The sequence below is a fragment of the Hylobates moloch genome, unplaced genomic scaffold (genome assembly GCF_009828535.3).
Source record: "Hylobates moloch isolate HMO894 unplaced genomic scaffold, HMol_V3 SCAFFOLD_9, whole genome shotgun sequence".
Lineage (NCBI taxonomy): Eukaryota > Metazoa > Chordata > Mammalia > Primates > Hylobatidae > Hylobates > Hylobates moloch.
Window position 1 is genome coordinate 14,557,492 of NW_026652284.1, and position 14,559 is coordinate 14,572,050.

Below are 14,559 nucleotides of genomic sequence, written 5' to 3' on the forward strand. Positions count from 1 at the left end.
CCTCAGCCTCCCAAGTAGCTGGGACTACAGGCATGCACGACCACGCCTGTCTAATTTTTGTATTTTTAGTAGATACAGGGTTTTACCATGTTGGCCATGCTGGTCTCAAATGCCTGACCTCAAGTGATCCACCCGCCTTGGCATCCCAAAGTGCTAGGATTACAGGTGTGAGCCACCGTGCTCAGTGAGACTGTGTAATTTATAACGAAAAGCGGTTTAATTGGCTCATGATTCTGCAGGCTGCACAAGCAGGGGTCAAGATTGCTTAGCTTCTGGGGAGGCCTCAGGGAGCTTTTACTCATGGCAGAAGGAGAAGCAGGAGCAGGCATATCACATGACAAAAGCAAGAGCAAGAGAGAGAGAGTGGTGGGGAGGTGCCACATACTTTTACATGACTACATCTTGCAATAATTCACTCACTGTTTTGAGGACAGCACCAAGAGGATGGTGCTCAACCATTCATGAGAACTCCATCCCCATGATCCAGTCACCTCCCATCAGGCCCCACCTCCAACACTGAGGATTCTTTTTTTTTTTTTGAGACAGATCTCACTCTGCGCCCAGGCTGGAATGTAGTGGCGCGATCTCAGCTCACTGCAACCTCTGCCTCCTGGGTTCAAGCGATTCTGCTGCCTTAGCCTCCGGTGTAGCTGGGATTAAGGCACGTGCACCACCACACCCGGCTAATTTTTGTATTGTTAGTAGAGATGAGGTTTCACCATGTTGGCCAGGCTGGTCTGGAACTCCTGACCTCAAGTGATCTGCTTGCCTTGGCCTCCCAAAGTGCTGGGATTATAGGAATGAGCCACTGTGCCCGGCCTAAGGATTACATTTTGACATGAGATTTGAAACAAATATCTAAACTGTATCATCAGGTGTAAAAAGAAGCAACCTTACATTTGTCTTTAGTTCTCTCTTTTTTATTTTTTGTCACCCAGGCTGGGGTCTTGAACTCCCGACCTCAGGCAATCCACCCAGCTCGGCATCCCAAAGTGCTGGGATTACAAGTGTGAGCCACTGCACCCAGTCTCTTTTGTCCTTTAACTTCCATGGCCAGCTAAAAACTTTATCTGCATTTTAATTAAGTTAAAAATTAATCAGAAAAAAGAAATTAATCAGAAAATTAATCAGAAAAAAAGAAACTGTAGCATAGCCCTTTCTATGCTACAGCTCAAGGCAGCTGTTCTAGGTTGATGGACAGCTCTCTTCCATGCAGTGATTCAGGGAACTAGGGTGTGTATATTTTATACGTCTGACATCCCCTTGGCTTCATCCCACTTGTAGAAGAAGAAACAGCATGGAAGAGGAAATTTGCGTAGAATCCCAGCCTAGGAATGGACCACATTTCTGTTCATGTTCTATTTGAGAGGATTTGATCATATAGCTGTGCCTGTTGCAAAGGAGGCTGGGAAATGTAGTGTAGCACTCTGCCTGGCTACAACTCTATTACTGTGTAAAGAGAGAGATTTTGTTTTTTTGTTGTTTGGCTTTTGTTTTGAGACAGGGTCTTGCTCTGTTGCCTAGGTTGGAGTGCAGTGGTGCAAACATGGCTCACTGCAGCCTCAACTTCCCATGTAGCTGGGATCACAGGAACGCATCACCATGCCTGGCTAATTTTTGGATTTTTTGTAGAGATGGGGTCTCACTTTGTTGCCCAGGCTGGTCTTGAACTCCTGGGCTCAAGTGATCGTCCCGCCTTGGGCTCCCAAAGTGCTGGGATTACAGGCGTGAGCCATCGCACGCAGCCAGAGACAGCAGATTTGGGTGAATAGCTAGAGGCCCTCGGATGCGAACAGACCAGCATGCTTGAGAAGCTAAGGTTGGTGGGGCTGGCACACACCAGCGGAGAGTTAGGAGATGAGTCACGGAGGGAGGCTGGATCAGATCAGCCTTGGAAGCCAGAGAAAAAGAGTATGGACTGTATTCTAAATGCTATGACAGTAGGCGGAGGCTGCAGTCAGCTGAGAACACGCCACTGCACTCCAGCCTGGGTGACAGAGCGAAACTCTGTCTCAAAAAACAACAGGCTGGGCGTGGTGGCTCACGCCTGTAATCCCAGCACTTTAGGAGGCCGAGCCAGGTGGATCATGAGGTCAAGAGCTCGAGACCAGCCTGGCCAAGATGGTGAAACCCCATCTCTACTAAAAATACAAAAATTAGCCAGGTGCAGTGGCACGAACCTGTAATACCAGCTACTTGGGAGACTGAAGCAGGAGAATCGCTTGAACCCAAGGGGGGCGAAGGTTGCAGTGAGCCGAGATCGAGCCACTGCACTCCAGCCTGGGTGACAGAGTAAAACTCCGTCTCAAACAACAACAACAACAACAAAAAATAAGAATAGAATCATTTTTCCTGGGTCACTGATTTGGAAATTAAGGCAAAGGGACGTGCCTGAGGCCCTAGCATGAGTCAGTTGAGGCTTTTGATTCTTGTTGCCTTTTGACTCAGAGTCCCATGCACTTCTCATGTGATCAGAAAAGTCTTGTGCAATAAATGAATGAGTTTCAATTTCCGGCTTAAGTGACTCCCAATAACAAGATAAATAAGTATCTTGTGTTTTTCAGTCGCCTTTTTTTTTTTTTTTTGGTTTGCTTTTTGGGGTTTTTTAAGAGATGAAGGCTCGCTCTGTCACCCAGGCTGGAGTGCAGCCACGTGAGCTCAAGAGATCCTCCCTCTTCAGCCTCCGAAGCAGCTGAGGCTATAGATGCGTACCACCATGCCCAGCTCGCCCTGTGTTTGACACGCAGAATGGATTCCATATTTGAACTCTGGACAAGGAGCAATTAGCTGCATATGAATGCACATTTGGCCTCTCTTTCCTGCAAGAAGTCTTGTTAGATAACAATGTCTGTTCTACCAGCTCACATACCTATGCAAACCTTAGGAATCTGGTAGACGGTGAGACCTTACATTCCTCTGAATGTTGTAAAATGCTGAATGTGACCATCTCCCAATGCATGCAGATGAAAACAATATGGCAGAAATGCCACCACCTTCTTACGTCACAGAACAAGTGGACACCCCAGGCATACAGCCAAGGAATAAAAATACCCACTGAGTGCACCATGTGCCCAAGCCATGATCAGCCATTCCTAGGGAGGAGGTGCCCAGCAGAACACAGTGCTCAGCAGAAGATGGCCTGCTATTGAGCAGCAGAGAAGAATCCCAAAGCTTGTTGGGTCAACTTTGGGGGACTGCATTTTCATGAACCAGAGCTGCGTCCAGCAGGTTGGGGCCTGTACGCACCCTAGCCAGGATGGAGAGGGAAGGAAGTGTGTGATTAGACTAGTCATTCACTCCAGCTGACTCTGACTCCACAAACACCTTTGGTAAGTAGGAGGCTATTTCTACTCATAGATACCTGGCTATTTATTTCCTCATTCAAAGTAATGTGTCCTCTGTCCTCAACCTTTTCTCTACCTATCCAGTGACTGGCGTCTCAACCCTCATCTGTTCTTATTCTGCTCTCTGAAGCAGAGAGGTAGGTAACAACTCCAAAGAGGCTGTTATCTCTTACTTTCCTGAACTCAGTACAAACAAGAAAACGCCCTGGGCTGGACATGACAGCTCGTGTCCGTAATACCAGCCCTTTGGGAGGCTGAGGTAAGAGGATGGCCTGAGCTCAGGAGTTCAAGACCAGCCTGGGTAACAGAGCGAGGCCTTGTCTCTACAAAAAATAAAATTTGCTGGGCGTGGTGACACACACCTGTAGTCTCAGCTACCGGGGAGGCTGACGTGGGAGGATCCGCCACTGTAGTTCAAGCTACAGTGAGCTATGATCACACCCACCACTGCACTCCAGCCTGGGTGACATAGTGAGACCCTGTCTTTAAAAAATAATTTAAGGCCAAGGCGGGCAGATCACCTGAGGTCAGGAGTTCAAGACCAGCCTGGCCAACATGGCAAAACCCCATCTCTACTAAAAATACAAAAAATTGGCCGGGCGTGGTGGTGGGTGCCTGTAATCTCAGCTACTGGGGAGGCTGAGACAGGAGAATCACTTGAACCTGGAAGGAGGAAGTTGCAGTGAGCTGAAATTGTGCCACCGCACTCCGCCCTGGGCGACAGAACGAGACTCCGCCTCAAAAAAAAAAAAAAAAAAAATTAGCTGGGCGTGGTGGCACGAGCGCCTGTAGTCCCAGCTACTCAGGAGGCTGAGGCAGGAGAATCGCTTAAAGCCGGGAAGCGGAGGTTGCAGTGAGCAGAGATCGCACCACTGCATTCCAGCTTGGGGAACAGAGCAAGGCTCTGTCTCAAAAAAACAAAACAAAACAAAACAAAAAAAAGCAAAGTACCACTATTTTGGGTCTCTCCTTGGGAAACTAAGGTGCTGGGGAGCGACCTTTGGAGGCTTGTGGGGTCCCTCTGAGATAAGCAATTAATCAGTATTTCAGATGCTAAGGGGACTTCAGGGATGGGGTGGCCTGAGCAGAGAAGAGGGAAGACCAGGGAACCAGAGTTGAGAATTGGGGTGTCTGAGAATAAAAAGGAGGGACTAATCGATGTGTCAGGATATATTTATTTGGGAACCTAAAGAGGGAAGAGAGCCAGGTAGGAGACTGAGACCTCTAAGTGCAGGGGCTTTATGAGATGGTGGATTTGAGGAGGGTGTGTGGGAACAGAGTTGTTATGGTGGGTTTCAGGGGCTGAGGGAGTTGAGGCCCTCGGGATAGGTGGGGCTGAAGAAGAGGGATAAGGATAAGGAGTGGGAACCGGGCGTTGGGGCTGAAGGTGAGGAGGGTGTGTTTTGGGGGTGGGGAGGAGCACCAGGGACCTCAAATGTAGGACTGGGCCTTGAGGGTGGGGCACTGAGGAGGGGAGAGGCTGGGTAGGGCCAGGGGGGCCAGGGAGGGTCTAGGGCTGATGGCTGGAGTCTAGGCTGACAGGGTGGGGGTGCTGGGTCCTCCAGGCTGCCAAAGCCAGGGGGCCTGGGTCTGCGCACTGAGGGGATGGCTGGGCTAAGGAAGGGGAGGAAGATAAGTGGGGCTTGTGGGCTGAGAGGGTCTCGGGGTCCCTGGCCAGAGTTAGTGGGGTGCACTGGGGTCTCAAAGGAGGGGTCTGTGGACTAAAGAGGGCCGGCGGGAGGGGGCCCAGGGTCTGTGGGTGTCTCTGGAGTCTCTGAGGAGGGCCGGGGTCTCAGGGTCTGCGGGGGTCTCTGGCCTGTGGGGTCGGAGTCTCCAGAGTCCTTGGGGCCTGTGGGAGTCTCTGAGGTTTTGAGGGCGGATCCTGTGGGCTGAGGAGGGCTGTGGGAAGGGTCTGGGGGTCTCTGAGGAGGGCCAGTGCCTCGGGGTCTGTGGGGGTCTCTGAGGAGGGCTGGGGGCCCAGGATCTGTGGGGGTCCCCCGCAGGTGGGTGGGGTTGGGGTCTCTGGAGTCCCTGGAGTCTGAGGGTGTCTCTGAGGTCCCAGGGGGGGTTCTATGGCCTGAGGAGGGCTGAGGGGGAGGGTCTCCAGGGTCTCTGAGGAGGACCGGTGTCCCGGGCAGACGGGGTCGGGGTCTCCGGAGTCCCTGGGGTCTGAGGGTGTCTCTGGGGTCCCGGGGAGAGTCTGTGGCTTGAGGAGGGCGGGGGGCGGGTCTCGGGGTCTCTGGGGAGGGCCGCGGCCAAGGGTCTGTGCGGGTCTCCGGGTCCCCGGGGTCTCCAGGCGCAGGCGGGCCCTGGCGCCGCCCCGCCTGACATCAGTTCCTGCCGCCGCCGCCGCCGCCGCCGCGGCGCACAGCCCGCGGCCTCCTTCCCCGCCGGCCGCGCTCCGGAGCCGCCGGGCCGCGGTGGAGCGAGGGCCCGGGCGAGGCGAGGGCCGGGCGGCGGGCGCCGGGCCCCGCGGCCGGCACGACGGAGCCCCCGTACGGCCGGCGGCAGCGGTTGGCGGCGGCCCCCGGCCCCCGGCGCGGGAAGCGGCGGCGGGGCGGCGGCGGCGGCGGCGGCGACGGTGGCAGCGCCATGGAGCCGGGGGAGGTGAAGGACCGGATCCTGGAGAACATCTCGCTGTCGGTGAAGAAGGTGAGCGCGGCCTCCCTCCCGGCAGTGGCCCCTTCCTCGCCGCGCCCCCCACGCCCTCCGGCGGCGCTTGCCCGGGCCGGCGACACTCCTGCCGCCGGGACTCGGGCCCCCCCCTTCCCCTCCGCGACCCGGGGTGCGACGAGCGGCCGGGAGCCCCGGGCCGGTAGAGGGGAAGCGGCGCCGCTCACGTGAGCGCCGCGGCCTCGGAGCTATTTTTAAAGAACAAAGTTGAGGTCAGCATCCTCGGAGCTTCCCCAAATCTGGCCCTGGGCCCTGCCCTCCCGGGGAGAGGTCAGCGACCCTCCGGTCCCCCACTGGGGCAGCGGCGCCCCCGGGAGCTCCTGAAGGAGCCCCATGCAGCCTCCTGCGGAATCCGCTGCATCCCCGGGTCCCCCCGCCAGGCTGGCGTTGCCCAGGGTCTGGCAGTCAGGGTGGAGGCCAGTGATAAGCAACTTCATTTTCCCCGGGCCCTGGGTCCCGGCGACATTGCCTCTGCTCCTGGGAAGTCCCCTGAATAATCTTGCTCAAGGATGGTAGCTTTGAAGAGGTTCACTAGGGGCTTTGATTATAAGAACCTGAAGTACATGGGGATTGCATTTTAGATGCTGATCCGGGGAACCGGGTGACACCACAGACACCTTGCTGTGGGGCTTGCCGCAGTAAACATCACTGTCCCAATTCCAGGTAGAAATGAGTACATACCTGTCAAGGGCATGTATTTGTGATGAAGTTGGCATGTCCGCAAAAGAGTCCCGTGCTAGAAGGTAAAATCCATATTCTGACATTTTTGGGCTGGATGTAAAAATAAAATAATAATAATAATTTTAAAAGAATCCATATTCACTGAAAACCTAAATGGCCAAATCAGAATGGATTTCTCTCTCTCTCCCCCTTTCTCTCTCTGTGTGTGTAATTTGAATTCCTGGCTCACCAGATAGTCTCAGAAACTGGAAAAAAAAAAAAAGGAAAAAGAAAATGGCTTGGGCGAGGGACTCAGCAGCTTATTTTACTTGAAGAAGCAAAATGAATAGAATTAATTAGATCAACCATCATATTTAAATAATTGTCTGTTTTCCCACTTGGATTCCTCAAAAGCAACACAGGCAAGCTATTTTACCTTTCATAAAGATAAATGTGACTTAAAAAGAAAATAGATTCTTGAATTGCCCTTACTGAAAACGTTCCTCTTAAGCACAACTAAAGTAACATTGCAGAGATCCAACCAGAGTTTTACGTAGTTTTACTGAGCTTTGCTACGTAAAAGCTCCGTATGGTTTTTGCTTACTCAAGGAGGGCAGGATGAGCAAATACTTTGTTGAGAAGCAGTATATCTTTCCTAATGCAAGCGAAAGGAACGCAGGTGACCTTTCTAATCTAATCAGGGCTGATTGTGGCTTCAGGTAGGCCCGGCATTTGTCTTTGGATTTCAAACAAATGAATGGAGAAAGTCCGTGATGGAGAGGCGGTAGACATGGGGCACCCTGTCACATATATAAGCATGAGTCTTTTGAAGGCAGGGATTCACTCTGTAAATCAGGCTGTCACTTATGAGAGTTAGGTGTGTTTATTAAGATGCATATAATTGTAGGTGTTTGGACAAGGACACTTTATTGAGCTGGAATGCACCCCAGAAAATGTCACACACTAGAAACTGCAAACCTGGGTGTATCACAACCAAAGCTATGGCCAGCATCATCCTTAGGAGCATGGGTTCTGGAGTCCAGCTGCCTGATTGAACCCCCACCCTGCCAAATTAATAACCCTGTAACTTTGGTCAGGCTTGTTAACCTCTCCATGCCCCAGTTTCTTCATCTATAAAGCAGGTATAAAATTAGGGTTGTTGTGAAGTGTTTTTTGTTGTTGTTGTTGTTTGTTTTTGAGACAGAGTCTTGCTCAGTTGCCTGGGCTAGAAGGCAGTGGCGTGATCTCAGCTCACTGCAACCTCCACCTCCCAGGTTCAAGCCATTCTCCTGCCTTGGCCTCCCGAGTAGCTGGGATTACAGGCGTGCACCACCACATCCAGCTAATATATATATATATATATATATATTTTTTTTTTTTTTTTTTTTTTGAGACGGAGTTTCGCTCTGTCGCCCAGGCTGGAATGCAGTGGCCCGATCTCGGCTCACTGCAAGCTCAGCCTCACGGGTTCACACCATTCTCCTGCCTCAGCCTCCTGAGTGGCTGGGACTACAGGCACCCACCACCACGCCCGGCTAATTTTTTGTATTTTTAGTAGAGACGGGGTTTCACCATGTTAACCAGGATGGTCTCAATCTCCTGACCTCGTGATCCGCCCGCTTTGGCCTCCCAAAGTGCTGGGATTATAGGCATGAGCCACCGCGCCCGGCGTCTAATTTTTGTATTTTTAGTGGAGATGGGGTTTCACTGTGTTGACCAGGCTGGTCTTGAACTCCTGACCTCAAGTGATCTGCCTGCCTCGGCCTCCCAAAGTGCTGGGATTACAGGCGTGGTGAAGTTTTAATAAACATATGTAGAGTGTTTACCAATGGATCCTGACCCAGTCTTAACTGGTAGATTTTTTCTTTGTGGAAGAGCCCATTCCTTAATTTTACAAGGCTTGAAGATGGCTCAAGGTCGTTCTACAACACCATTTGTTCTTGGTAGCCACTTCCTCTGTGTGTTTGTTTGAGACAACTGCGATATGATTCTTGCATCATAAATTACATTTGGTTTTCTGAATCAGAGTGTCTGCTTTACTAGGAACCTGTTAGTTTGGCTACAGCAGTAGACATTGAGGACAGCAGTCTTGGGGTCAGATTTGTCCTTGAATGCCAGTCTCACCTAAATGTGTTATATAGCACCTTGAGAGTTGCTTTGCCTTTTTTCTTGCATCCTACCACCAGTAAATAGTCTTACTGGTCATTTTATAAGGACTTTACATGAAGAAAATGAGATGTGTATTTCTGCAAGGAAAGATCCATTGTATATTTCTATATTTGCAAAGAGTGTTTTAGAACTTTTTATGAAAATGAAGCATGTCTACAGAAAAGTGCACAGGTCCTGAGCGCCTGTAATCCCAGCACTTCGGGAGGCCAAGGCAGGCAGATCAGTTGAGGTCAGGAGTTCAAGACCAGCCTGGCCAACACGGTGAAACCCCATCTCCACTAAAAATACAAGAATTAGATGCCGGGTGCGGTGGCTCACGCCTGTAATCCCAGCACTTTGGGAGGCCGAGGAGGGCGGATCACGAGGTCAGGAGATTGAGACCATCCTGGTTAACATGGTGAAACCCCGTCTCTACTAAAAATACAAAAAATTAGCCGGGCGTGGTGGTGGGCGCCTGTAGTCCCAGCTACTCGGGAGGCTGAGGCAGGAGAATGGTGTGACCCGTGAGGCTGAGCTTGTAGTGAGCCGAGATCGGGCCACTGCATTCCATTAAGCGAACAGTTTAATGAGTTCTCACAAAGTGAAAACACCCGCATATCCAGCACCCTGACCAAGAAACAGAACATGATCATTATCCCAGAAGGCCCCCTCTTTCCCGCTCCCAGAAACTACACCCTCAAAGCAACCACTATCCCCAAGGAGTATTGTTGAGTTCAGCTATTTTCACACTTAGATTTTGTGATGGTGAATACCCATTATAACACTAGACAGGTGAAATAGCTGTTAATCCATCTGAATCCAAAGCAACCTGTGTTCTGATATGGACACAGAATTCCTGAGGGTTAGAGAGAACTGGAGAGTTTAATAATTAACATGATTAAATGAAAACGGTAACAATAGGCCGGGCATGGTGGCTCACGCCTGTAATCCCAGCACTTTGGGAGGCCAAGGTGGATGGATAACTTGAGGCCAGAAGTTCGAGACCAGCCTGGCCAACATGGTGAAACCCCATCTCTACCAAAAATACAGAAATTAGCTGGGTGTGGTGGCGCATGCCTGTAGTCCCAGCTACTTGGGAGGCTGAGGCAGAGAAGCACTTCATCTTGGGAGGTGGAGGTTGCGGTGAACTGAGATTGTGCCACTGCACTCCACCGTGGGTGACAGAGGGAGACTGTGTCTCAAAAAAAAAAAAAAAAAGGAAATGATAACAATAGGAAGCAAATTCAATTCCATATTCAATTCTCACAAGGGAGTTAGTAGCAGAAACATCCCAGATGCTGCCAATAAAGCCTGTGGTTGCCGATTTGTTAAAGAGAAATGTCCAAGTCAACGACAGCTTTGGCATTTTTGAATCAGCATGTGGTTCTACTAAATAACATCTTCTCCAGGGGAGGGAAGGCAGGCAGTGATTTTCCCAGGTTCTGTTTTTGAGGAGCAGGTGTGTCTGCTGCATATGCCTGCAGAATGAGCAGAGACTATATGCCATAAGAAGCAACCTCCTGGCCAGGTGCAGTGGCTCATGCCTGTAATCCCAGCACTTTGGGAGGCCGAGGTGGGCGGATCACCTGAGGTCAGGAGTTCGAGACTAGCCTGACCAACATGGAGAAACCCCCATCTCTATTAAAAATACAAAATTAGCTAGGCATGGTGGCGCATACCTGTAATCCCAGCTACTCAGGAGGCTGAGGGAGGAGAATCACTTAAACCCAGGAGGCAGAGGTTGTGGTGAGCTGAGATCGCGCCATTGCATTCCAGCCTGGGCAACAAGAGCGAAACCCCATCTCAAAAAAAAAAAAAGAAAAGAAAAGAAAAAAAGAAATACTGGTAGAGTTCAGAGAAAGAGAAGAAGCAGGCATTCAAGATAGAAGAAACAGCCTAGGCATCCCCAAGGAAGTGGGGCCCTCCAGATGGTCTTCCGAGGACAGGCATGACCTGTCTTAAGACGGACCTGTCTTAAGATTGCCAAGGGTTCTGCAAGATGCGGCTAGAAAGTGCTTTCTGTGGAAGCCATGTAGCCTAGCGGACACAAACGCAGGCTTCAGAGGTATGCAGACTTGGGCCTGGGTTTGTAACTGACCATCTCAATCCTGGCAGATGACTGGACCACTGTTCGCATCAGCAGTGAGAACCTACTACTAATGCTATAATGATAATCATATGAGAGAACACACTTACAGCACTTAGCACAATACCTTGCTTACAGTGAGGCCTAAATAAAAGCCACCATTACTACTTGCAAGCGTCTCTGTGGACTCTGCAGTTCACCCTTGTGCAGTCTTCAGTGAGTGGTGGTGTTTTTTGTTTTTTGTTTTTTTGAGACGGAATTTCGCTCTTGTTGCCCAGGCTGGAGTGCAGTGGCACGATCTCAGCTCACTGCAACCTCTGCCTCCCAAGTTCAAGTGATTCTCGAGCCTCAGCCTCCCGAGTAGCTAGGATTACAGGCATGAGCCACTACACTTGGCTAATTTTGTATTTTTAGTAGAGACGGGATTTCGCCATGTTGGCCAGGCTGGCCTCAAACTCCCTACCTCCGGTGATCTGCCCTCTTCGACCTCCCAAAGTGCTGGGATTACAGGCGTGAGCCACCGCGCCCAGCCGAGGTTTTTTTTTTTTTTTTTTTTTTTTGAGACAATCTTGCTCTGTCACCCAGACTGGAGTGTGGAGTGCAGTGGCGTGATCTTGGCTCACTGCAACCCCCTCCTCCTGGGTTCAAGCAATTCTCATGCCTTGACCTCCAAGTAGCTGGGATTACAGGCACAGACCACCACGCCCTGCTAATTTTTATATTTTTAGTAGAGACAGGGTTTCACCATGTTGGCCAGGCTGGTCTCGAACTCCTGGTTTCCAGTAATACACCCACCTTGGCCTCCCAAAGTACATCGTGAGCCACTGCCTCTGGCTTCAGTGAGAGTCTTATACTACACTGCTCTATGTCTTTAAGCTCTAACTTTTTCTTAAAAGGCCACATGGTAAATATTTTCGGGCCATACAGTCTTTGTTGAAACTGCTCAGTTCTGCTCAAAAGCAACCAAATGTGTATAAGTGTGGCTTTGTTCCAATAAAACTTTATTTACAAAAATAGGTAGCAGGCTGGATTTAGCCCACAGGCAGTAGTTCACATATGAAGCATGTGTTCATATGAAAAAGTCCTTGCCAAGGTAGGCCAGGGATTACTTCCAGAGAAGTTGGTGCAACCAGTCCTATAGTTAACCAAATCTCTATTGTAGCCGTGTTTTTGCACATTATATTGGGCTTGCAGAGTGAATGTGGACACTTTTAAATCCTATCATGTGTATTCAGTTATTCAAAACTATTTAGTGAGCACCTTCCCTAGGACCTCACCATCACAGGCCCTAGGAAGGTTCTTATGAACAGGCAGATGAGTATCTGCCCTCATGGAGCTGACATTCTAGAAGAAGAAGGGTGATAAATTCGTAGACATACAGAGATGATTTCAGATCATGGTAAGCATTACGAAGGCATTAAAGCAATGTGATAAAGAATTGGCAGGGAAGTTTGCTTTGGAGATGGTCAGGGAAGATTCCCTAAGGCAATGACACTGCATCCTGCAAGGGACACCGAGTAGGATAAGAGAATGAAAAATGATTATTTGTGTGTGTGTGTTTGTTTGAGACAGGGTTTCACTCTGTGGCCCGGCTGGAGTACAGTGGCACCATCATGGCTCACTGTAGCCTTCAACTCCTGGGACCAAGTGATTCTCCCGCCTATGCCACCACATCCAGCTAATTTTTAATTTTTCAGTGTGGAGACAAGGTCTCACTATGTTGCCCAGGCTGGTCTCGAACTTCTGAGCTCAGGTGATCCTCCCACCTCGGCCTGTGTAAGTGCTAGGATTACAGGCATGAACCACTGCACTTAGCCGTAAAATTATTCTAAGAAAATAAGTAGTTGTTTTTAAAAACACACAAATAGCTCAGAAGTATATAAAATGAAAAGTAATTGCCCCTGTTCTCCCACCCTTTAAAGGGGATAAATGAATTGTAATAGGGTAACCATTGCTCAGTTCCTGGGTCCTGACAAGCTTCTCTTGCCTCAGTCTCCCACCCACTTTGGTTTGGGCAGACAGTGCCCCACCGGCGTCGGCTCTGAGTGAAGTTCTATTTCCTGCCAGGCACACTGCCTTGAGCAGGAGTCTCCCAGTCCCCAGTCGGGATCGGGATTTACTGGTGCTGGTGAATGAGCCACAGCTGTTGTTCAGCCCAGCCTGTCTGTGCAGTTGAAAAGGCTGCCTTGCCTGGTGAACTTTTTCTCATTTTTCTACTCCTGAGATGGGTTAGATCTGCAAGTACATAAAAATTAGCGGGGGATGGGGAGGGGAGGCAGTGGGCATAGTGGCTCACGACTATAATCCCAGCACTGTGGGGGGCTGAGGTGGGAGGATCACTTGAGTCCAGGAATTCAAGACCAGCCTGTGCAACATAATGAGACCCTGTGTCTACAAAAATAAAAATAAAAAATTAGGTGGACATGGTGGCACATGCCTATAGTCCCAGCTACTCAGGAGGCTAAGGCAGGAGGGTCACTTGAGCCCAGAAGTTCGAGGCTGCAGTGAGCCAGGATCATGCCATTACACTCCAGCCTGGGTGACAGAGTGACACCCTGTCTCGGGGGGAAAAAAAAATTAGCTGGGGTAGCTCATTCCTGGAGAGGGACTGGTAGGTAGATAGATGTAAAAATTGTATTGACTATTTGGTTTAGATCAATAGTTTTGTTTCTCTGTGGCTTTACAGAAAAACTCATAAGAGTTTTAAATGTTCTCAAAATCCCTAAGGACCTGAGTCACCAGGACAAAGATTTACATAAAATAGTATCTACACACACGTTACAAACTGAAATGTTAAGGGTCAGTGTGTCTTCTCCCTGCTCCTCTTCCTCCGCTTCCTAAATTCTCAGTAGCTATTTCCCTTCTTCTTTCCTCTCTCCCAGAGTAAAGTCTGTCTGGTGAGGGCGGGGAGGGACCTGAAGGTCCCTAACCCGGAAACCATGTTGTGCACAGAGGGATCCCTGACCCCATGAGTAACTCCACCCAGGCTCAGGAGTAGATACTAGTGGAGAAGTGATAACTGCTTTTTCTGAGCCCTGCCCATTCACTTTTTTTGTTTTTTGTTTTTTTTTGTAGAGACTGGGTCTCCCTGTGTTGCTAAGGCTGGTCTTGAACTCCTGGCCTCAAGCCTTCCTCTCGCCCCAGCCTCCCAAAGTGTGGGGTTACAGGTGCAAGCCACTGTGTCCATGCCCCGTTCACTTTTTCTTTTTTTAATGGAGTTTTGCTCTTGTTGCTCAGGCTGGAGCACAGTGGCACTATCTCGGCTCACTGCAACCTCCTTCTCCCCGGTTCAAGCGATTCTCCTGCCTCAGCCTCCCAAGTAGCTGGGATTAAAGGCGTGCACCACCATGCCCAGCTAATTTTGTATTTTTAGTAGAGATGGGGTTTCACCATGTTGGTCAGGCTGGTCTCAAACTCCTGACCTCAAGTGATCCACCTGCCTCGGCCTTCCAAAGTGCTGGGATTACAGGTGTGAGCCACTGTGTCTAGCCATACTTTTTTTTTTTTTTTTTTTGAGACAGAGTCTCGCTCTGTCACCCAGGCTGGAGTGCAGTGGCACAATCTTGGCTCACTGTAAGCTCTGCCTCCCGGGTTCACGCCATTCTCCTGCCTCAGCCGCCCGAGTAGCTGGGACTCCAGGCGCCCGCC

The 14,559-nt window shown here is 50.2% G+C and overlaps 1 protein-coding gene across 3 annotated transcripts in view; it reads left to right on the forward strand.

Moving 5' to 3' along the window:
* Positions 1 to 5,709: 5,709 nt before the first annotated feature.
* The window catches only part of PLEKHM2 (pleckstrin homology and RUN domain containing M2), a 50,361-nt gene continuing 41,511 nt past the window's right edge, over positions 5,710 to 14,559 (forward strand). For 2 of the 3 annotated variants that reach the window (XM_032759021.2, XM_032759022.2), the window contains exon 1: positions 5,710 to 5,996. In XM_032759021.2, coding sequence (XP_032614912.1) covers positions 5,937 to 5,996 — 60 coding nt within the window. In that variant the 5' untranslated portion in view covers positions 5,710 to 5,936. The remainder of the gene's footprint in view (positions 5,997 to 14,559) is intronic. The other variant, XR_004370851.2, reaches the window with a different exon arrangement.